At 32.1% G+C, this 23,297-nt stretch overlaps 1 protein-coding gene across 1 annotated transcript in view; it reads left to right on the top strand.

The window, feature by feature from the left end:
• The window catches only part of spt4 (Transcription elongation factor subunit spt4), a 124,331-nt gene that overhangs the window by 15,519 nt on the left and 85,515 nt on the right, over positions 1 to 23,297 (top strand). Inside the window, exon 2 of the mRNA XM_035353763.2 lies at positions 1,924 to 2,030. Coding sequence (XP_035209654.1) covers positions 1,924 to 2,030 — 107 coding nt within the window. The remainder of the gene's footprint in view (positions 1 to 1,923; positions 2,031 to 23,297) is intronic.

Genomic DNA, 23,297 nt, shown 5'->3' with positions numbered 1-23,297 from the left:
TATCTCCAGAACAAAGTTAAATGGCAACCTCTACAGATACCTTGGCAACCTCTACAGAAAAGGCTCCAACTGGTATCAAAGATTCCAAAGGGAGACTTAACAATTTTGGTGTGCACGAATGCCACAGGAATGCACAAGCGCAAACTTTTCTTAATCGGAAAACATGCACGACCTCGAACATTTTGAGGAGTAACGATTTTCCCCATTGTATATCATGCAAATAGAAGAGCATGGATGACACAAGCGTTAATGAATGATTGTTTCAAAAATCATTTTATACCTGAGGCTCGGCAACATTTGAATTTGGTTGGTTTACCTGATGACTCAAAAATAGTCCTGATTGTAGACAACTGTTTGGCTCATACTTCACTATAAGTTTTAGTGAAAGATAATGTATCCGTATTATTCTTCCCTCCAAATTGGTACCTCTGTCATTCAGCCGATGGATATCAGAGTAGTGCAAACGCTGAAATGCAAATATAAAGTAGCATTTTAAAATCCATGTTAAATTTCTTAAACAATATGTACAAAACTATTCAAGAATTTTTGAAATATTTTAGCATAAAATCTGTTGTGTGGAGCATCGCAAGATTGTGGGAGGATACGTTTAAAGATGCTTGGCGTAATTTATGGCCAGCTACCATATTTCATGGTGAGGATGATGAAGATGATAGCAGCAAATTTGTAGGTTTTAGGATATTGCAAACTAAAGGTGAAATTTTCCAGTTAATGGATTTTGTAAAGAAATGTGGAGAAGCGGTAATAAATGAAGATGGTTAACAGATGGCGAAATCTGTAGTATGGTTCTAGATCTAGAAAATACCACTATTGATAATGCAGAAAGTGACAGAAAGGTTATTGAAAACTAAAAAATTTCGATTGACAAGTTAGTCGGTATTCTCGACTCGGCAATTATGGGACTTAAACAATGAAACTTTGTAACTGAACAAGAAATTATATCTGTTTATAGAATTAAAGAGAAAGTATTAGCACAAAAAATGAAGCAACTTAAAGAACTTGCATTGAAAGAAATGGCCAGCTACCATAGTATTTCATGGTGAGGACGATGAAGATGATAGCAGCAAATTTGTAGGTTTTAGGATATCGCAAACTAAAGGTGAAATTTTCCAGTTAATGGATTTTGTAAAGAAATGTGGAGAAGCGGTAATAAATGAAGATGGTTAACAGATGGCGAAATCTGTAGTATGGTTCTAGATCTAGAAAATACCACTACTGATAATGCAGAAAGTGACAGAAAGGTTATTGAAAACTAAAAAATTTCGATTGACAAGTTAGTCGGTATTCTCGACTCGGCAATTACGGGACTTAAACAATGAAACTTTGTAACTGAACAAGAAATTATGTCTGTTTATAGAATTAAAGAGAAAGTATTAGCACAAAAAATGAAGCAACATAAAGAACTTGCATTGAAAGAAATGTTTAATAAAGTAAGCAAATATATATTAAGCTTTTTTTTTTGTAAAATTTGATACCCTTTAGATAATAATTGCTTTTTATTTCATAAATTACGATTTCATATTTTTAATTGTATAATTTCTGCACGCCTTTTTACCAGATTTAAATTGATGATCTAATATCCGGAAAGATCCCAAATCCGGAATAGCCGAAGTCCCAATGAGTCCGGATTTCGGACTTTGTACTATATAATAAGTAAAAATAGGGGAGCTCGCCTTATCTAAAGCTCCAGTCTGAATAATGATTTCATTTATAAACAGAAAGTTGTCAGAACCAGGCTGCTGTGGGCCATATTAAGTAGTTGTATAGACTGCATGCTAGAAATTATTATTATATATTCGTTATTTTGAATGTAAATAAGACCAAGAAGCTTTTAATTTTTTATATGGGAATGAGATTTGCAGATTTTTAAATTAGTGTCCTCTCATTTTGTTTTTTGCTTTATAGTCTGCTGAGCAGTTTGAATTTGATGGATGTGACAATTGTGAAGAATATTTAAATATGAAAGGCAATAGAGAACATATGGAGAAAGTCACAAGCTCTAATTTTGATGGGTAAGTTCAGTTAGTATATTTCTCACTATATTGCAATGACATTTTGTTCAATTCTGAAGTTTTAGGTGCTTGAAGCTTATGCTGTTATAGAGCAATTGATATGATATATGGGTAAAAATATATTTACAGGTGCTCCTTAGCTAGCAAGTCATAGAATTGCACAAACTCAGTATTCATGTGCATATCGACCTATTTTCTAAAAAAACAGAGAATTGCACTAACTAGACATTGTGCACTCTTGACTTTGTCCATGTACACATCTTTCTATATTCACAAGTCAGGAGCAGCCAACAAAAAATATATAATCTCAATAAATTACATTTTAAATCAAGCAGTGAAATAACATAAAAAAGGAAATTCATATTAGTACTGCACAAAGGAAATATCCACTTACCTTATTTACAAATTTCAACAAAAAATCAAACAAAATTCCTTAACAGCATTAAAAATCTTCCTAAAATTATCTGATGTAGAATCTGTATACTGACATCGCCACAAAAATAAGGGTAAAAAATATCCTCAGTAGTGTCGGAATCCTCCGACGTTCAACCATACGTATTTCCTTCCTACAAACAGAACACTTATTATGACTATTAAGTAAACCTTCATTTACACACCAGTCAATTAATTCTTTTTACCTTTCATTCCGAATCATACAGAAACTTCAAATTAATGTTACCACATTCAGCCATTTTACCATGTAAACCAAAAAATAACAACATACTTCTTATCCAAAATGCGACACACAGACAAGTCTTTCCCCATCATTCAAATTCACCGCAATCATGCAACCAGTTACGTCATAATAGGGTTTCTATAACATTCAACTACTCAAGTTACCATAAATGAAATAACAACGTAGTGATAAATGAAACAACTTAGCAATAATCCAAGGGGCACCCTTAAATTTACTCTAATATATGTTGTTCCTAGTTAATTGATTTCATTATTATGGACTAGTAGGCAGTATTCATTCTAAATTACCTTATTAAGATAGGCAGCAAAGTTTTTAAATTCATAATTTTTTTTTTTGTGTCGTTATTTTTGTTTGTGTCGTTATTTAATTTTTAATTTACTTTTTATAAAAGTGTGAATTAGAAATTCTGAAATGCAAGAGAGTAAATGTGTTTAATATTTCGCTAAAGAGATATAATGCTACTATGCAAAATCCACTTAATGCAAAAGTCTTAATAATTAAAATGTGTTAAGATTATATCAAATATATTTTTTGTATATAAAATGAAAAATTCATAATGGCTAAAATTAATAAAGGGAACTGATACATAAAATTTTAAACAGATTCTTGCAAAATATATATATTATGATAAATCCCAAACTTCCAAATTTGATATTTAAAACTTGTGTATATTATGCTTATATAATCATGATTGAGAACATATTACAGTTTGGCTGTGTATGATTTACCAAAATACCTGGAATTAACACATTTTCATATAGAAACATCAAATCATAATAGAGTTTAATGTGAAATAATGCAGCACATATTAAGGCTATTTCTGTTATATCTAGACATGTAACTTATTTATATCAAGCCATAGAAAAGAAGATTTTTATAACTATGTTTCATTTGCAGAATTTCAAAACTCTTGTAATGTTAGCAAAAAATGCACTTGTTATTTTCTTGGACTGTTGATGATGATGAGGCACAAGAGCAGTTATCAAATTTGAAAACACCTATTACTTTATTCTGGTCTTGGAATGCACAATTGTCACTATTCAGCTGTAATTCCCCAAACTGAAAAGCATTATTTACTAATATCTAAATATTGCGAGGAATATTTATAGAGCAAAATGAATTTATATTTACTGATACTGTAGAAATAATATAAAAAAGTGAAATTATAATATTAGTTTTTAAGCAGTTATTTTAAATATGTAGTAAACAATTTCCTCTAATTGAAAGTCAACTAAATTATTTGTTATTGAACTGCTTAATAAAATATGATTTTTTATAACAAAAAAGTTAAATAAATAAATAAAGGGGTAAATATTTGATTAACTTGATATAAATTTGCCAGTTTTGCACATTGCCAATTATATGGAATACAATGTAATTTAAGATTTCGTATTACAGACTTTTTTATTTTTTGGAACTATAAACTAGATTTTGTTTAAGATAGTTTACTGGAAATGATACTTCACTTAACCTTTTAATGTGCATGGTATTTTTTTTTTTTTTTTAATGTTGTGGATATATCATTTGTTATAGTACTAAATAATTAACATTTTGATCCTATGAATGAGTAATATTTGTTTGAAATAAAAATTAGCTAGTTGCCCCATCACATGGTGTGAATGGTGTACATCTAGGAATTCATCACTGGATAAAAGCCCACAAAAGAAACAAACCCCACTGTGATAATTGTTCATGCCCATACTGGTGAAAGTCCATACACACATGTATATGCCATGTAGAAGATAATAATTTTCCCATTATTTTCAGTTTATATAAAGCAAATTCAGGAAAAAGTAAATTAAATTGAAATAACCTATTTTATTTTGGGCCCCAGCTGATTTTGAGCCCTGTATATGTCTGTAATGTTTAGACTTAGATGTAATGATGTAGGAATGTTGACTGCATAGATAAAAGGATGACATTCACAGACAGACTTTGCCAAACGGAACCTAATTTTATTGCTGGATAAAGTACTTCCAGAGGCCCAATATTGGTTCCCATGGGTACGATATGCACCACCCAAACATATTTATCAGTTTTGGTTTTGCACCAGGATCTCAGCTATGATTTCACCAAGCTTATGAAGTGCAAATGTAAAAATAAACAGCTCAATATATAAAAATAATAATACTCACATGTTGTTTCCTAAGAATATTTTTAAGAATCTTTATCATTATTATTATTTTATCGCATGTAATTGTTCCAGTTAACTAAAGCAATTAAACACATATTAAGCTGTTTGTTATGCCATTTCATTTAAGTCAGCTTCTCTGCCCTGTAATACATAAATCTAATAGCAGTGACAGACAATATTCTGGAGCTGCTTAATCAATTTCCAACATGGAGGCTGTTCTGAAAAAAAAAAAAAAAAAAAAAAAAAAAAAGATGTGGCACCCACCTCACTTAGTAAATTAAAAATTGTTAATGTAATATTCATACAGAAATAAAAGTAATGACTACATTTTAAAATAAACAATGCAAATTTGAAAACCCCATCAAAAATTAATAATATAAGCTACATGAAGCAAGAGCAAATGAAACATGGTGATAATATATGATTATGTGGTGAGGTATAAGAACATGTAGCCAGTGCTAATATATAATCATGTGTTGAGCTATAAGAACATGCAGCCAGATTTTGAGGAGATATCTTGGTTGATTGGCCATTCAGTCTTTGGGTCCTCTATAACAAAGAATACCGAAATATTTCTTAAATCTGATTAGCTGAGTTGTCCCACTGCAGCTTGATTACATAAGAGACATGAAGCTTTAATTTTCAGATGATGCACTTTAGATTCATGTAGGGGAAGCAAGCAACCTAAATTGAAATGAGGCATCAAGAAGCCATTGCCAATTTTAATTATACTTTACATTTACTTATTTTTTATCTTGCACACACACATACATATATATAATTTGTAACAAAATAAGAAGAAAACTTTAAAGTTAATTAGTTTTAAAATTTATTTAAAAAAGAATTTAAAAGTAAAATCCTGCAGGGGTGTTTGTGCTCCGGGGAAACCCTGGAATTCCGGGGATTTTGAACTTCGATCCCCGGAAATTCCGGGGATCGTCGTTCAAAAGGAAGTAGGAATAATAATGAATTCTTTATTTTGATCTGGGTAATTTTTTTGCTTTGAAAGCAGAAAACGCAAGGTCAGTGTGTGTGGTGAAAACTTTTCCTTTCTTTCTCCAAACGCAGTGACAATGCGTGAAAGGGGGGAAAAACTTCTTTTTTGTTCTTTATTGCGAGTTATGACTCATTCCCCCGGTTCTCGGACATTCTCTTCTGGATTCTTTTCGACAAGTAGGCGCGGCAGAAAAAAAAGGGAGAGACTTCATTCGACCAGATGTGCGATCACGTGACTCTGGGTTCAAAGGTCTTATCTCTCCTGGCGTGGCACCAATAAGTAGAGAAGGGGGATTTTTCACCGTATTAGCTATTTGTCATTGATCGCTTCTCAACTTTTTTTCCTCCGCTGTGTAAAATTTTCGTTTTATTTATTGATGAACGTGTAAATTTTTCGTTTCGTTTATTGAAATATTTTTTTTATTTATGTACGCAAGAGAATTTCACTATGAAATTTCTCGATATAAATAGTGGTATTATACAATTAGAAGAAGGTGTCCGGAATGCATTTAGGTGGAATTGGATTGAACGGAGAGATGGTAATGGGGATACCATCGGCACATGGTGCAAGAAAATAAATGTTGCTGGACAAGCATATTGTGTTTTTTGTAACTCACTGCTGAAGTGTGGTGGGGAAGGATTCAAGGCTTTCACGAATCATTCTAAAACTGTGACACACATAAAATATTCAAAGTGCATTAGACATTCAATGACTTTAAGTAATTATGCTAATTCAAAAAATACTGATGACTTACTGGAGACTGATGCTCGGCCATTGGATATAGTGACAAGAAAAGCACGCCAAGAGGTATTAATAACTTTGTTTATCGCCGAGAATTCTCTTTCTTTCAGTGAAGCTCCCAATTTAATTGAACTCTGCAAACAGTTGAGCCGCGATCAGACGGCACTAAACTTGTTGGAAATGTCCAGGACTACTGCATGTTATAAGATGAAATATGGGCTCGCAAAAACTATTAAGGAAAATATCATTAAAACTTTAAAGGAGACTCCATTTTCTCTAAATTTGGATGAAAGTACTAGCAATGCTCAAGAAAGTATACTGGCAATATTGGTGCAGTTTTATGACAACAATCAAAATGAAGTTGTAGTTCATCATTTTGCATCTCTAAAGATGGAATCTTGCAATTCAGAAGCTGTTCTTAAAGCAGTTGTTAATACTATTGAAGATAATATTCCATGGGCAAACTTAATTAGTGTATTAATGGACTCATGTAACACCATGCGTGGAAAAAGAAAGGGTGTTGAAACCAGACTACGATCAAACAAAGCACCCCACTTATTAGATATTGATGGTGACACATGTCACACAGCTAATAACTGTGCAAAAAAATTTGCTTCATGTTTTGATAGATACTTAGAAGATTTGTTTGATGACATCTATTTTGATATGAAAAGCTGCAGTAAAAGAGAAAATTTTTTCAAAATCTGTGAATCCCTTGCCATTAAAAAACTTAAGCCCTTGAAGAGACCAGACCATAGGTGGGTGTACATTTTATGTGTTTTAGAAAGAATCAAAGATCTGTGGGATGCTCTTATTGCATTTTATTTTCACTACTTGGATAAAACTGATAAAGGGGATTATTTTTCTTATGTTGAAACTGTGCAATAAAAGAAATATTTCTGCAGCTCAGAAAAAAATTGTTGAAGGGGTGTATTCTTGCTTGCATTCCCAACAACTCACAAAGGAGGCTTTAGCTCGGAAAAAAAGAATACTAAATGGGTTATTTGTTATGCAAAACAAAACTTTATTGCATATGGCATTATATTCAGCAGTATTACCAGAGTTCAACACATATATTAAATTATTTGAAACAAAAAAACCGATGCTTCATTTAATACATTCCAGTATTTATAAATTGATGGCAGAATTTTTCTCTTTTTTTTTATGAAGCCAGAAAATATAGAGTGCACATCTTATAATGATTTATTAAAGGTTGATGTCACAAATCCAGAATTCCATCTACCTAGCAAAGTAATATTTACTGGTGCAGAAGCTTCCACTCTCCTGAAGAAATTATCAAAAAATCATCCAATAGCAAAAGAATTCTAAATTTCTCTGATGAAAGCTTATCCCAATACAGCACAGCATATGAAACAGAAATTACCCCTTAAAAATTCATATCTAATTAGTTTTACAGCATTAGATCCAGAGCTAAGAGGTAAAACCAGTACAATATTAGCTTTTGAAAAATTATCATCTTTTATGTCCCATATTTTTAGTGATAATGAAAAGTCAAAAGTAGAAGCTGAAATAAGGTTATACCAGAGTGATATTGATATCGCCAAAGAAATGCTCTACACATCTGATGAAAGTGGAAATCAAGTCAAGTGTACAATTGATAAATATTGGTTTTTTAATTTAAAAGATGATTTCACAAATGATTATAAGTATCCTACAATGGCTAAATTGGACAAAGCTGCTTCCATGGCCCATTAGTGGAAAGTGCATTCAACTTAATGGATACACTTGTCACTTACTATAGAACCTCTCTTAAGATTGATTCCCTAGATGCAGTGCAGACTATTAAATATGATTTAATGGCTTCTAAAGAAACCTCATGTGAAAAATATGGCTAAAAAAATCCAATGACTGATCCAATTCACAAAGATCTCTTACTGAATATGAACAGAAGTTGGAAAACATATCAAGAGGACTTGTATTTCAGATGAGTCACCTATGAAAGTCTCTGAAAAACCTTCTACATTAGCAGAAAAGCAAACTGCTTCTACCTCTGCATGTGCAGTTCTCAAGGAAATTTCTTCAACTGTAAATGAGGAAAATAAAAGTCAACCTTCCTGCAATTATGAAGTTCACCACAAAAGAAAGACAAGCCCACAAACATAAGAAAATAAAAAAAAGCAGCAGAAGTTAGATAATTTTTTTTTAAGAATTAATTCAGGTAATTTAAAATATTTACATAAAATGTAGTAGTTTATATGTTTGAAAATTTATGGTTATTAATTTTGCAAAAAAAGTAATTCATTGAACTTTTATAATTAGGTCATTCAATACTTCATAATTGTAATTTTTCATTTCTCTCCCCCCCCTTCTCGAAACTCCAAAATGTCAGTAGTAAGTCCGTAAAAGTTTCAGGGGATTTTTTGGGGTCCCACAAACACCCCTGATCCTGTGCTGTTGCTGCAAAGATAAAATTTAACTTAATAGAGAATATAAATGAAAAATTGTCTATTATCTCTTAGGAAATGTAAAGTGTTATTTAGATAATAAATTTGTACTATTGAGGGACTTAATAAGTGGAAATTGTAAATAATTAAATTGGAATTGTTAATTAAAATATAAAACTAAAGAATAGAACGAGAATTATTGTTGATTCCATGGATAAATCTGGACTTTTCAAGGGGAATTGGAACCTCTCCAAACATTAAAAAAATATCTTAAGTAAGTTTGGTTACCTTTATGAACTCTTTGGAATGCTAATATTGATATCTAGGGATAAATTTAAAGCATCTTTAGCTAAGAAATCAGCTCTATCATTTCCATAGAATCCATGATGATCATGTACCTAAGCAAAAAGGATATCACTTAGCCCATTTCGAAGTGAACTGACAGCTAACAGAGTTTCGATTACTAATTTGTTATTACTGGTTATACTGATTGAAAGGTGAAGAGAAGAGAGAGAATCTGAACATATAGGGTATTTTGAGGGTGCTGTCGCATTGTGATCCACTTGACGGCAAGATGAATACAGATAAGTTCTGCTTGAAAAACTGTGCATTCATTTCAAATATGGTGCTTAAAATAGCAAACATCAGATTGGTCTTCCAAAAGAATAAATGCAAGGCCGACCTCATTGGTCATTTTATCACCATCTGTAAAGCAAACCATATGAAAATACTTTCCAGTAGTCTCTAATCTCCAAAATTTGTGCACTCTAAAGCAGTGGTTCTCAACCTTTTGACTAATGTATACCATCTAAACAAAAATTTAAAACCTTTAGTACCACCAAAGTAGTACTACGACCACCACCACTCTTGAACAAAGCTCAGATCGCATAAATTTATGAGTGTTGGAGAAAAATCTCAATTAGGATGTTGGAATTTTAATTTTTGAATTTAATAGATAAAAATACTTTGCTTCTTTACATGCCACCTATTTTTCCCTTGTGTACCACCGATCACCGCTGTAAGAGCTTCCGACCTAAGGCTATACCTATCAGAATAATGTCCATACGGCGGAAACAGAACTCCATTACGCAGCATGGGAACGCATAAAAAATCTTAAAAATGTTACAATTTTTGTATACGTAAACGTCTTTGCACTTTCGTGCTACAATGTGTATTCAGAAGTTACAGAACGTGATTGCACAATGCAATGGTGGATCATGAAACATAAGTACTTGATTAGGTATAATAGTAGTGGATAAGTAAAGCTGACAGTACAAACCGTGTATAATCAAGTGCGGTGATTAGATATAATATTCAAAGCAATCTGTACAAAGCTATTTGTGCATACATTATAATCAGAAAGTAGTGATAAATATTACTGGTAAGTAATTACATAATTAGATATAGTAAAGTACTGTGTGCAAACAATTGTAGAGAGTAATTACAAAATTGCATATAGTACAGTACCGTGTGCAAACAAGTGTAGAGAGTAGATACAATATTCGATACAAACTGTATACAGTCAAAAGTCGTTAATTTGGACACCCATAATTCGGAATGATCTATAATCCGGACCTCAAAACTAAAAACTTTCTGCGCATGCGCCGCGTTGACACATGCGCATAGGCGTTTACGCGTGCGCGTAAGACCTTTTACGACTGCGCATATGAGTGTGCGCAAGTGCAGAATACGTTTTCGCGTGCGCGTTTTATGTATAATGGACGTATAACCCAAAATTATCTAATTATCTATTTCAGTTAATGTTAATGATTGCGATGTTCCTTAATTTTTGAATTGGATCCGGCTTATTATTTTTTGCAGACTGTAAGAGCAATTTTATAAAAGTAAGCTTAAACTTTCGATTATATCAAATAGAATTTCTGATATATATTTGTTAATATGTAAAGGATCTAAAGCGAAAGTATGTTTTGAAATCCGAAATCTGTTTATCAATTTCACGCTGCTCGGCGAAAGGAACGCCGCGGCGAGCGCATAATGAATTGGAAGTTGATCTGTCAGCACTATCCTTATCTTCAGCGCAGATGTTTTTATTTTATTTGGCTTATAATTCCTTACCAAATGTAGTATTTCATCTCGATATGCTCCGTCTTTGATATGATTTAAAATAAGTTCCTCGTCATTATAATTCACTTCCGATAGCGAAGAAAAGTGACAGAGGTTATTGAAAACGAAAAAATTTCGATTGACAAATTAGTCGGTGTTCTCGACACAGCAATTATAGGACTTGAACAGCGGAACTTTGTAACTGAACAAGAAATTATGTCTTTTTAATAGAATTAAAGAGAAAGTATTATCACATGAAACGAAGCAAAACTTAAACAACTTACATTGAAAGAAATGTTTAATAAAGTAAACAAATAAATATTAAGCTTTTTCTTTTTGCAAATTTTGACACCCTTTAGATCATAATTGTTCTTTATTTCATAAATTACGGTTTCATATTTTTAATTTTAGAATTTCTGCATGCCATCTAACGAGATTTAAACTGATGATCTATAATCCAGAAAAATCGATAATCCGGATTCGCCGAAGTCCCGACGAGTCCGGATTAACGACTTTTGACTGTATTGCTATTTGTGCTTACAGTACAATCCGTAGATGGTAGTATATTAGTGGTGAGTTGTTACATACAGAGAAGTGCTGTGTGTAATCCGATGCAGAGAGTATATACAATATTCAAAACAATCCATACATAGCTCTTCGTGCATACAGTACAGTCAGTAAATGGTTATACACATTAGTGGTAGATAACTACATGAAGTACCGTGTGTAATCAAATACAAAAAGTAAATATAATATTCAAAAATAATCTGTACATAGCCTTTTGTGCTTACAGTGCAATCAGCAGATGGTTATATAAATGAGTGGTAAATATTTATAGCTAATTGTCATGTGTAATTAAGTACAGTGAGTAAATACACTATTCGATACAATCTATACATAGTTATTCTTGCTTACAGTACAATCGGTATATATTAATGGTAAATAATTACATAAAGGGCCATGTATAATCAAATGCAGAGAGGTAAGTACAATATTCGAAATACAGTCAAAAGTCTTTAATCCGGACTCGTCGGGACTTCGGCGATTCCGGATTATCAATTTTTCCGGATTGTAGATCATCAGCTTAAATCTGGTAAGATGGCATGCAGAAATTATAAAATTAAAAATTTGAAACCGTAATTTATGAAATAAAGAGCAATTATGATCTAAAGGGTATCAATATTAAAAAAAAAAAAAAAAAAAAAAACTTAATATTTATTAGTTTACTTTGTTAAACATTTCTTTCAATGCGCGCATGCATAAAGCATACATTACGCATAGTCGAAATTAGAAAATTGCAACCAGAAAACTATTTGATGTGTACTCGTGATATTTATAATGATGAGGAATTTGATTTAAATCATATCAAAGATGGAATATATCAAGATGAAATACTACATTTAGTAAGGAATTATAAGCTGAATAAAATAAAAACATCTGCCCTGAAGATAAGGATAGTGCTGACAGATCAACTTCCAGTTCATCTCGCGCTGCGACGTCCCCCCTCCCCTTCACAGAGCAGCGTGAAATTGATAAACAGATTTCGGAATGGTTAGAGAAACAAAGGATATGCCTTTATCCATTTTTTGCAGCAATTCTACTTTTTGTTTGATGGACATCGAAACATACTTTCGCTTTGTAGATCCTTTACATATTAGTAAATATATATCGGAAATTCTATTTGACATAATCGAAGGTTCAAGCTTACTTTTATAAAATTGCTCTAACAGTCTGCAAAAAATAATAAGCCGGATCCAATTCGAAGATTAAGGAACAACGCAATCTGCAACATTAACTGAAGTAGATAATTTAAGCTTAGCATATACCGTCCGTTATACATTAAATGTGCATGAGTAAAGGTATTATGCGCATGTGTAAATGCCTATGCACATGAACATATTATGTGTTGACACATGCGCAGAAAGTTTGTAGGTTTGAGGTCCGGATTAACGACTTTTGACTGTAATCTGTACATGGCTATTTGTGCTTAAAGTACAATCAGCAGAAGGTTAAATAAATAACTGGTAAAAATTAAGTATAGCAAAGTGCCGTGTGAAATTAAATGCAGAGAGTAAATACAATATTCGAAACAAACTGTACGTGGATATTTGTGCTTACAGTACAATCGGAAAATAGTTGTAAATATTAGTGGTAAATAATTACATATGGTAAAGTACCGTGTGTAATCAAATGCAGAGAGTATACACATTATTCAAAACAACCTGTACATAGCTCTTTGTGCTTACAGTACCATCAGTAATTAGTTAAATTTATTAGTGGTAAGTAATTACAAATAGTATGGTGCCATATGTAATCAGGTGCAGAGCAGATACAAAATTAAAACAAACTGTACATAGCTGGTTGTGCTTACAGTAAAATCAGTAGAAAGTTAAACATAAGTTAGCAGTAAATAAATACATATAATAAAGTACATGGTACCAACATTTGAAAATAAAGAAAGTCAGCATGTATAATGCTGGTGACCTGTTGTGTCATCGCAGACTGTCTTGAGTAGGAGCTACAGTACAATCGGGTTATAAATACATATAGTACTAAGTGCAGTACTGTGGTCATATTGCAATGCGATAGGCTGAGCAGATCGCAATTTTGAATAACAGTAGATCAGTGTAGAAATCAGTGTGTGGTACAATAAGACTACACAGTATTCAATGCTATCAGTATATGATTAACATTACAATCCATATAGTCATTGATTAGTTACAAATAATAATGATGAATAGATACATATAATTAGTGGCTGCAAATAATTAAAATAGCCTTGTGTACCACCAGTGGTACACATACCACTGTTTGAGAACCCCTGCTCTAAATTAACTAGATGAGAAATATTGGGGAAGAGGACATTTCCATTTATGCAGTCTTCCAAAGTATCAATTGTCAGTGCCTCGAAAATATTATTTTTTTATTCAGTTTCAAAATAAATGCACAGAACTCCTGCAAGAACAAATGTAGCCTTATATGTAACTTAAGAGGTTCTATAGCCACCGATAATATGAAGAAGAATTCTCATTTGAATGTTTAAGAGATTTCTTTTGTTAACCTTCTATAAAAGCCATATGAAATGAAAGGTACAATACACTGCTTATATATACATCAGTTTCTTGACTCCATAGCTTACTCCAAAAGTATTTTTAGCAATTCGTTAAAAAACATTAATAATTTTTTCACATTTAGTAGAAAGGAATTCAGTGAGCTTTTTGCATGTTAAATTTTGGTCAAGTATGACACCAAGATGCTACTTTCTACAAAATCCAATGGAGAATCAGTGAGTATCAAAGGAACTGGAAACAATCATAGCTTTACTTTTTCAAGGACTGAAAGTGAGTTTATGAGAGATCGCCAACTAGAGACAAAATCCAGCATTGCATGTACCGTCAGAAGAATATTAGTCAAAATCTTTCCTTGAAAATTAAAAGTAAGTCGTCTGCAAATGCACTTTTTAAACAACCATTGAAAGGTCTTGAAAGATCATTTATTATTATGTTTCAAAGAATAGGGCTTAACAGAGCCTTGAGGACAGCTTTTTTCTATAGAATAAACCCTCCCTTCGGACCCAAGTTGAAGCTCAGCATTCTCCTGTTTAAGAAGCTTTTAAGTAGGTTATAGATATTATGTCGTATACCAGCATCTTTTAATATTTCTGTCTCAAATACAGATTTACTCTATTAATGAGGAGAGTTTCAAGACATTTTCCTTAAAGTAGGTAACAGGCTAATGCATTTATTATTATCAGGATAAGGAGTTCTTGTATCTTAGTGATCAAAACAATCTGAGCTCTCTTCCATTGTGTTGGAAAGACTTCTTATGATTAGAGCTTTTTACAAACCATCATCAGTTCAAAGCATATTTTTGCTCAATTTTACAAATATTAAATTTTAAAGGAAAATGATGTTTTTTTAAGGAAATGTAATGGAAATGAGTTCTCAAATTTTTTTAAGGAACAGTTTTATTTTTTTAGTTCTTCTTAACTTTACAGTTTTCCTTTTGTAATTTTAGCAAATGCATTAAGTATGTTGTTTATTTTTCCATCACTCCTAAATTTTGCTATAATCTGCTTCTAAACAAAACAAACAGTTTAAAAAAATTTCCTATTCTGTTTTATAGTTGAATTTTATATTATAATAGTTAAAGTTAATGTATGCTAGAATTCTGATTTGAAAATCTACCAGTAGATGGCAGCACTTCATTTCCTGGGAAAGAGCCTTGACAGCAGCTTTTTGCTATAGAATAAATCTTAAGGTTCGGGCTGAAGCTCGATGCTCCTCTCCTTTAAGAAGCTTTTAAGCAGCTTAAGATGTTATGTGGTACACCAACATCTTTTAATATTTCTGTCTCGAATACCGATTTTTTATATTAATGAAGAGAGTTTCAAGACATTTTCCTAAAATAGTTAATAGGCTAATGCAGAGATGGGCAAACTTTTTCGGTCGCGGGCCAAAAATCGGAAAAAAAGGTTTGGCGGGCCAAGAGCAATTTTTCTAAAATTTTAAAAACAATATACAAGTATTGCAATTTAAATATGTTAAGGAAATAAATGAAATTGTGATTTCATTTTAAAAAGTTCCTTATATTGAGGTTCGAAGTGAGATGTACTGCTTGTACTGATTCTAAGGAACGAGGCTAAATACTCATCTGTTAGTCTACTTCTGAAATAATTCTTTCTAAGGTTCTTAGTTGAAAATACTTGTTCACATATATAAGATGAAGCAAATATAGCACTTATTTTCTGGGCGGGAGATATTAAATTTGGGAAATTTACTTTCATTAATGATTTGTAAAATTCTAACTTTGGCATATTTAGAAACAACTGCTGGAGATGATTGTTAGATTGCAACTCAATTAATTCAAGCTGCAAGTGTGACCTCACTGCTTCACAATTTACGTTGAAAGGCATGGTAAAAATATCCAATTCTTTTTTAATGGCACTGAAATCTTGAAACCTGCATTCGAACTTAAAATGCAGTTTTTTCAAGTCGTCTTCATAATTCTTAAGCTTCTCTTCATTTACTGAGGGTATTGAATTTAACCTTGGGAAATGAGACAAGTGGTTCTTAGCTAGCTGACCAACAAACAGATTTAGTTTAAAAGCTTTGAGATAAGCCCAGATATTGTCGATAAAGTGATTTTTCCCTTGCATCTTGACATTCAAGTTGCTCATATGTCAAAGACGACCTATTCGAAAGCCATTCTGTATCTTCTAACATTTTGCGCTCCACAGAACACTGTCTCTTGTGGATGAACTACACAATGTCATCTTTCAGCTGCCAAAAACACATCCTGCACTAAGCCACCTTACTTTCGTGTAATACAGTACATCAGATTATTAAGATTGCACAGACTGAAGAAAATCTCGAAATTGCCTGTGAGTAAGCTTCATGACTGCATCAAGCATGGGTTTCATATTCAATGCACAATGTAGAAAAACAACATTGTTCCCAAGAAATCCAGATTTTTTTCTTTTCATACTTTGCGCTCCATCGATCGTAATATTACATGTATTTATTATAGGCACTTTCAAAGTTAAAAGGCCTTCCTGAAATTCATGAAAAATATCACATCCTGTTGTAGTTCCCTTTAAAGAATGCATGCATGCCAGTTACTCAGTAATTTCCTCGGTAATCGCAAGTTCTCGTCAACACCTCTTACAAATAATACTAATTGAGCAGTATCATTTATATCAGTGCTTTCATCCATAGCTATGGAGCAAAATTTAAACTGGCCAATCTTTGACTCTAATTGTGATGTCAAATTTTTATCGATGTCTTCAATTCTAGAAGTCAACGTTTTTCGAGATAAGCTTACAGTCTCAGAATTATTTTCTTGTCTGGACATAAAACATCACAAACTTGGAGCATGCATTGTTTAACAAACTCCCCATCACTGAGAGCTTAATTATTTTTAGCAATATTGTATGCTACAATATAACTTCCATGTGTAGCTGCTTGTTGGATACTGTTAACCTTCTTGAAAAATTTTTGTCGGCCTGATAATTTTTTACAAAGACTTTCTGCATTTTGTTTCTTTCATATTCGGACATTCCTTCGTAATTGGAATTCTTATTCTTAGATGTGAAATGACGGAATATATTGTATTCTTTGCAGACTGCTACAACTTCATTGCAGATGAGACACACTGGTTTATTTTTTATGGCTGTAAAAAAATATTTCGACGTTCATTCATCATTAAAAAATGGCACTCTGAATCAACTTTTCATTTTTAGAGGCCATTTTGGGGTTGAAATATTTTATGAATAACCCAAACAATCACTAGCTATGCTATACTTTTAATAATTTCACCACTATTCACAATGATGCTAATATGTCCTCAATCTTTCCATACGCAATCAATAATATTAGAACTCGTACCAAATGAAAAAGCCATTGGCTAAAGCTTAAAATGCGCAGTCTGCCACATGTGAGGTCTAATTAACCTGTATTGTATTTCTATATGTCTGTTCTCCAAAAAGAGAACACGCTTGTTGGTGCCAATCTACAGCTATAACTAACAAAGAACTTCCTCTTTTAACACTTTATCGATTGAAAGTTCTCTGTGCTCGCTATTTCTGTCAATTTGTTTTGTAGAACAAAATAGAGAAAGTAAAAAGATCATCAGTCCTTTGAAAAAAAGGAAGAAAAAATATAACACTTAAACAAAGTGATGGAAAAAGAGTTGGATATATAATGTATAAATATATATTTCTTTTAATTTGCCTTGGACCGGCAAATTAAAATTCTGTCAGCGGGACGGATAGAACATTTCAGCGGGCCGTTGTTTGCCCATCTCTGGGCTAATGCATTGAATATTATCAAGATAAGGAGTTCTTGTATCTAAAGTTTTAGTGATCAAAACAACTCGAACTCTCTTCCATTGTATTGGAAGATTAGATAATTAGAGCTTTTTACAAACCATCTTCAATTCAAAGCATGTTTTTGTCCAGTTTTACAAACATTTTAAAGGATCTAATGTTTCTAACTATTTTACTTAACTTAGTAGAAACCTTGTTGAACTGTGTAGTGACTTATCGCTGAGTCCAAGTGTATAAATGAGTAGTCCAGAGAAAAGTTAAACTCACCCTTTATTATCTCAAGTTAAGAGCAGAGATGGCCCTTTTCTAAGGCTTATAGAAAAGCCTCCACTTGACCACTTGAGCTTTAACTCAAGATAAGAAAATAAGAAACTAATCTAATGTTATACTAAAATGAACTTAGCCAAAGCTGTACATATATAGCTAACGTAGTTTGCCCTTAATTAACCTAACCAACGAATATCAGCAGACACATACTGTACGGCGGAGCGTAGTTAGCTTTAAAAACGGAAGTAGTCTGACGGCAAGCACATGCCACAAAGGACTTAGCTCTTCTGTTGAAGTAAGCAAAACCTCCCTTTAACTACTCATTTATATGCAGTGCAATACTAACAGCATATTCTGGTAGGGAATAGTGGGTGGGAAATGAGAATAGACACTACAGCAGGTTTAAAAATTAAAATAATTGGTAAACTTAAAAAAAAAAAAAAAAAAACACCACCTCTACAAGGGAAATGATTTTTTTTAAGGAAACATAATGAAAATGATTTCTGATATTTTTTATGAAAGACGATTTTATTTTTTAGTACTTAATTTTACTGTGTTTCTTTCGTAGTGTTAGCTTATAGCAAATGCATTAAGTATGTTGTTTATTTTTTCATCATTCCTAAATTTTGCTGTACTCTGCTCCTAAACAAGGTACCAATTTTTTTTTTGTAAAAAATATTTCTTATTCCATTTTATATTTAAATTTTATGTTAAAATAGTTAAAATTAACATATGCTGGAGTTCTGATTTGAAAATCTAGCAATAGGTGGCAGCACTTCATTTCCTGGGAAACACTTCCACTTTAAGCAATGGATGGCGTGAGTATGCCAAAGAATCTCTAAGGAGTAGGTCCTTAGAGATTCTTTGAGTATGCCATGTGTAATGTGTTTGAATTTCTGATGCGATTTTGAAGAGAAAGAGTTGATTTACCACCATCATTATGGATAAGATAAGCAAATAGAAATTTGTCGGATTTTATAAAATATATTTTTACCAGAAGCGTTGTTTCAGCGCATGTGATGCAGCCTATAAATTTAAAATTGGTAAAAAAGAATTATTGTTTTTTAACTCATGCATTGAGTAAAATCCATATCAATGGCGTTTAATCTATAATTATGCGCTGCACCATCGATTTTAGAGTCACCAATTCAAAACGAAAACGAGTTTCTTTCTGGCCAATTGCAAATACGAAAGGGTAGCTACTATGTATCGTTAGTAGTTGACAAAACAGGGAGATGCTGATTTCTCGCTTCCTCTCCTTTCCTCCTACAGTACGAGAGAGTGAATGAACGGCATGCTGTCTTTCAGCGACCAAAATCGAGTGCAATTTATTATTATTTCCTAGTTCGTTAGAGGTTGTTTTGGGACTTTGTACATTGTACTATCTATTAGCTCAGAAGAGCTATTAATTTCGTTTTGGCATTTTGCATTTGTTCACTGTAAAACGGCGTTTCACTTTTCATATTTTTGCCAGATATCTGAGCCTTGCAGTATATTTAAGGAAATTAAATAATGAAGAATCTGCTTGAATGTGAATATGTTTCCCGCATTTTGAAAAAACAACGGTATCTAGAGACATCAAATCTTGAATAACGGAGTCCTCTACTCGAATATAGGGAGCTTGAAGCCCGAATTTGGAAGTTGTTTTATTATCAATTTCATATTTTATAAAAATGTTATAACGAATTTTTGATTAACAAACTCAACGATTTCAAAGCATTCCATTAACATCGTGTGCATCTTCAAGCACGGATATTTTATGCGCGAGGTTCTTTCTTTCTTTTTTCTTTTCTTTTTTTTTTTTTTTTTTTTTTTTTTTTTTTTTGTGTGTGTGTGTGTGTGTGATATTACTGCTGAATTGAATTTTATGGAAGAACATGATATTTAATAAATAAAGTTAACTCACAAAATGTTAATAAAACGACCCTTCGGGTGTAATATAATATCTGAAAGCTTTCAGATTTTTGTAATTAATTTGCTAATCAATTAAAATTTTAATATATTAACTCTTAGAGGAAAATCTGAAGCATCATGTCATTGAAAATTTAATGTTGGCTAATCTTTTTCTGAACGTCTTTCAAAGTTCCATTTGACATAGTATCGTATCTGTAGTACTAGGTATGTTTTCTAGAAATTTGAAATGTGTCTGAAAATTAAACTAACGTGCTTTTAAAGGATATAATTCAACAGATATTTAGTTACTGAAATATGTGTGGGAAAAAAAAAAAAAAAAAAAAAAAAAGCATGAAAATGGTAGACCTTGCTCTTGTTTAACGGGCATGTGCAGTCAGTATAAAAATAGGAATAAAAGATTCCTCAGATTACATGATGCAATGTATGCCTTTGTAGCTATAGTAGTTTAGAGTATTAAAAAACGTCTGAAGTGTACACCATATGACTTCCTTGTACGGAATATTATATGCCCTTTTTACTGCATTTCATTTAAACTTATTTCCTTTACTTTCTTTGGAGATATATTTCTCATTAAATTAATTCTGTTCTCAGTTCTTGGTAATGAAAATACATAAAATCTCAAAATAACTTCATTAAAAATTGAAAAATATAGGAAAAAAATAAATAAAACACCAAATCCAGTTAAAATAATCAAAAGAGCAATTTTTACAATTAAAATCAACGTTCCTATGCAAAAACAAGCAATTTGGCCAACAGGCAACAAGGCAGTTATTCAATGCACAAAATTGAAAGTTTGATTTTGGTTTCATTTGGCAAAAAGACACTGAAGGTGCAGAAACTGAATCCACTATTCTGCTAAGCTTCAAATGTAAACAAATATGGCTACTATGGTAATCAAAAATTAGGCTTAGCCGCACTTAAACAACTTTTAAATTGTTGATAATTTTGCACCTATTCCATGCAAATTAACTAAAGGCATAAAAACCCTAACAGGAAGATAAGAATAACATAATCCAATCATTTTGAAAGCAAAAGATGTGCAGTTTACCAACATAAAGAATAAAAAAATGAGCTCACTGAGCCGAATAAAAGAGTGGGTTGTTATATATTGTATACATGTATAGATATACCCACTCTGTTATTCTATATAATTGTATATATATATATATATATATATAATGTTGTATGATCTTAAATTCATTTAGTGCAAAAACAAGTTACTACTACTTGCGCAATTGCTGCAAAGTAAGTTAATAATAATTTATTTCCTAAACAATATTGATTAATTGATTATATTATCTCCTAAGTTTAATTAAAGTAGAATTGTTTTAAGAGAGTGAAGAAAAACTTTAAAAATTAAAAAAGCAATTTGATGCGGCTGATTGCAACCAAAAAGGGAGGTGCAGAACTACATGTTATAGCAGTCCTATATAGAAAATTTCAACCTTCTGAAGCTACTCGTTTTTGAGTTATGCGAGATACATACATACGTCACAAAAAATCGCTTCAGAAGACAGTCCTTTATTCTGTCCTTACCTACAGATATCACGCCAAAACATCGTTAAATTGCATTCCATAGCAATCAAAATGGATATTTTCATTTAAATATATGGTACATGGAAATTTTCGTGATTGCAATAGTTCCTTTACTTCGTACAAGAAAGTAAAAATGAGCTCACTCAGCCGAGTATCAGAGTGGGTATGTGTATATATACACTTTTGTTGCGGCTGATTGCAACCGAAAAGCGAGATGCACACCTACATATTACAGCAGACCTATATACAAAATTGCAACATTCTGAGGCTACTCGTTTTTGAGTTATGCGAGACAGATGCCATAAAAAAAATCTCTTCTGAATCCATTTTAAATCAGTTTTATAATTCGTTTGGGGAAAAAGAGTCTTTTATTCTGTCCTTACATACAGATGTCACGCCAAAACATAGTTAAATTGCATTCGATAGCGGTCAAAATGGATATTTTCGCTGAAATATGATACTCGAAATTGCCTAGGCGGTGTATATAATGCCTAAAACTAACCTGCAATGAATGAAACGATTCGTATTTCATACATTTCCTAGGCATTCTATAGAATGCCAAATGATAAATTGGCAAAGTATGAAACACATTTCCGATTCGTTTCGAAGAACTGAAACTACTTACCAGAAGTTAGTAAGTGACGTAAAAAAGCCAAAATGACTACAAAGAAATAACCGCGGGACTACTGGCTGCTGGATTGCTAGGATGTGATGTTTGTGGAAACACACAAGTACCTTCATTTACCATGTTAAAGAAAGCATCAGTACTATGCAGTATTATGTCACCGAAGCTAAGTTATTTTCCGTATTTCATGAAAGTACTGCACACGGACGACTTGACAGAATGTTGAAAGAATTTTCAACCAAATACAAAAATGTTACACGTAATGATATTCAAGTGAACAACCACCTTTGTGAGCCTTACAAGAAAAAAAAAGTATTAAAAAGGGCATTGATATGAAACTTATGATTGTTTCTGAATCTAATTTCCGTTGTCAGGTCGACCTTACTGATTCCCAGTCTCAGCCGCGTAGAAAATACAAACTTTATATCGTAGCATCTCACTATTTTTTTTTACATAGTTCAAATAACAGTTTTTTAATGGCACTGTTTCATTAATTTTTCAAAATAATATTTGTATTATTGAGGAATAAACTTCTTTTAAATAATAGCCTTATCATAAGCTTTTTTTCATACTTTGCATAAAGAGTATTTGTTATTCTATAGAATGCCTAGGCAAAGTATGTAATAATTCTCGTATTTCATACTTTGCCTAAAAACGTCTAGCATTCTGTACAATGCCTGGACGTTCATACTTTGCCGGTATAACATGTATATATATGTATATACTCACTTTGTTACCCGCTCGGTGAGTGAGGTTTTTATTCTTGTATGTTGGTAAATTGTGCATTTTTGCTTTAAAAGAGATTGATTCCTATTCTTCTTATATGTTCCTTTTTTATGCCTTTAGTTAATCTGCATGCAATAGTTGTAGAATTATCAACAATTTAAAAATTGTTTAAATCCATAAAGCCTAAAGACACCTCCATTTGTTTACATTTGAAATTTAGTAGAATAGTGAGTTAAGTTAGCTTCAGTGTCTTTTTGCCAAGTGGTGCAAAAATTTTGTGCACCGAAGAATCTGTCTTTCTGCGTAATTTTTAATTGCAAAAAATGTCTTTTTTT

This window comes from Stegodyphus dumicola, chromosome 7, assembly GCF_044657685.1.
Source record: "Stegodyphus dumicola isolate Sdum_Otavi_A_Nest chromosome 7, ASM4465768v1".
Taxonomy (NCBI): domain Eukaryota; kingdom Metazoa; phylum Arthropoda; class Arachnida; order Araneae; family Eresidae; genus Stegodyphus; species Stegodyphus dumicola.
This window is presented reverse-complemented; position numbering and strand designations above follow the sequence as displayed.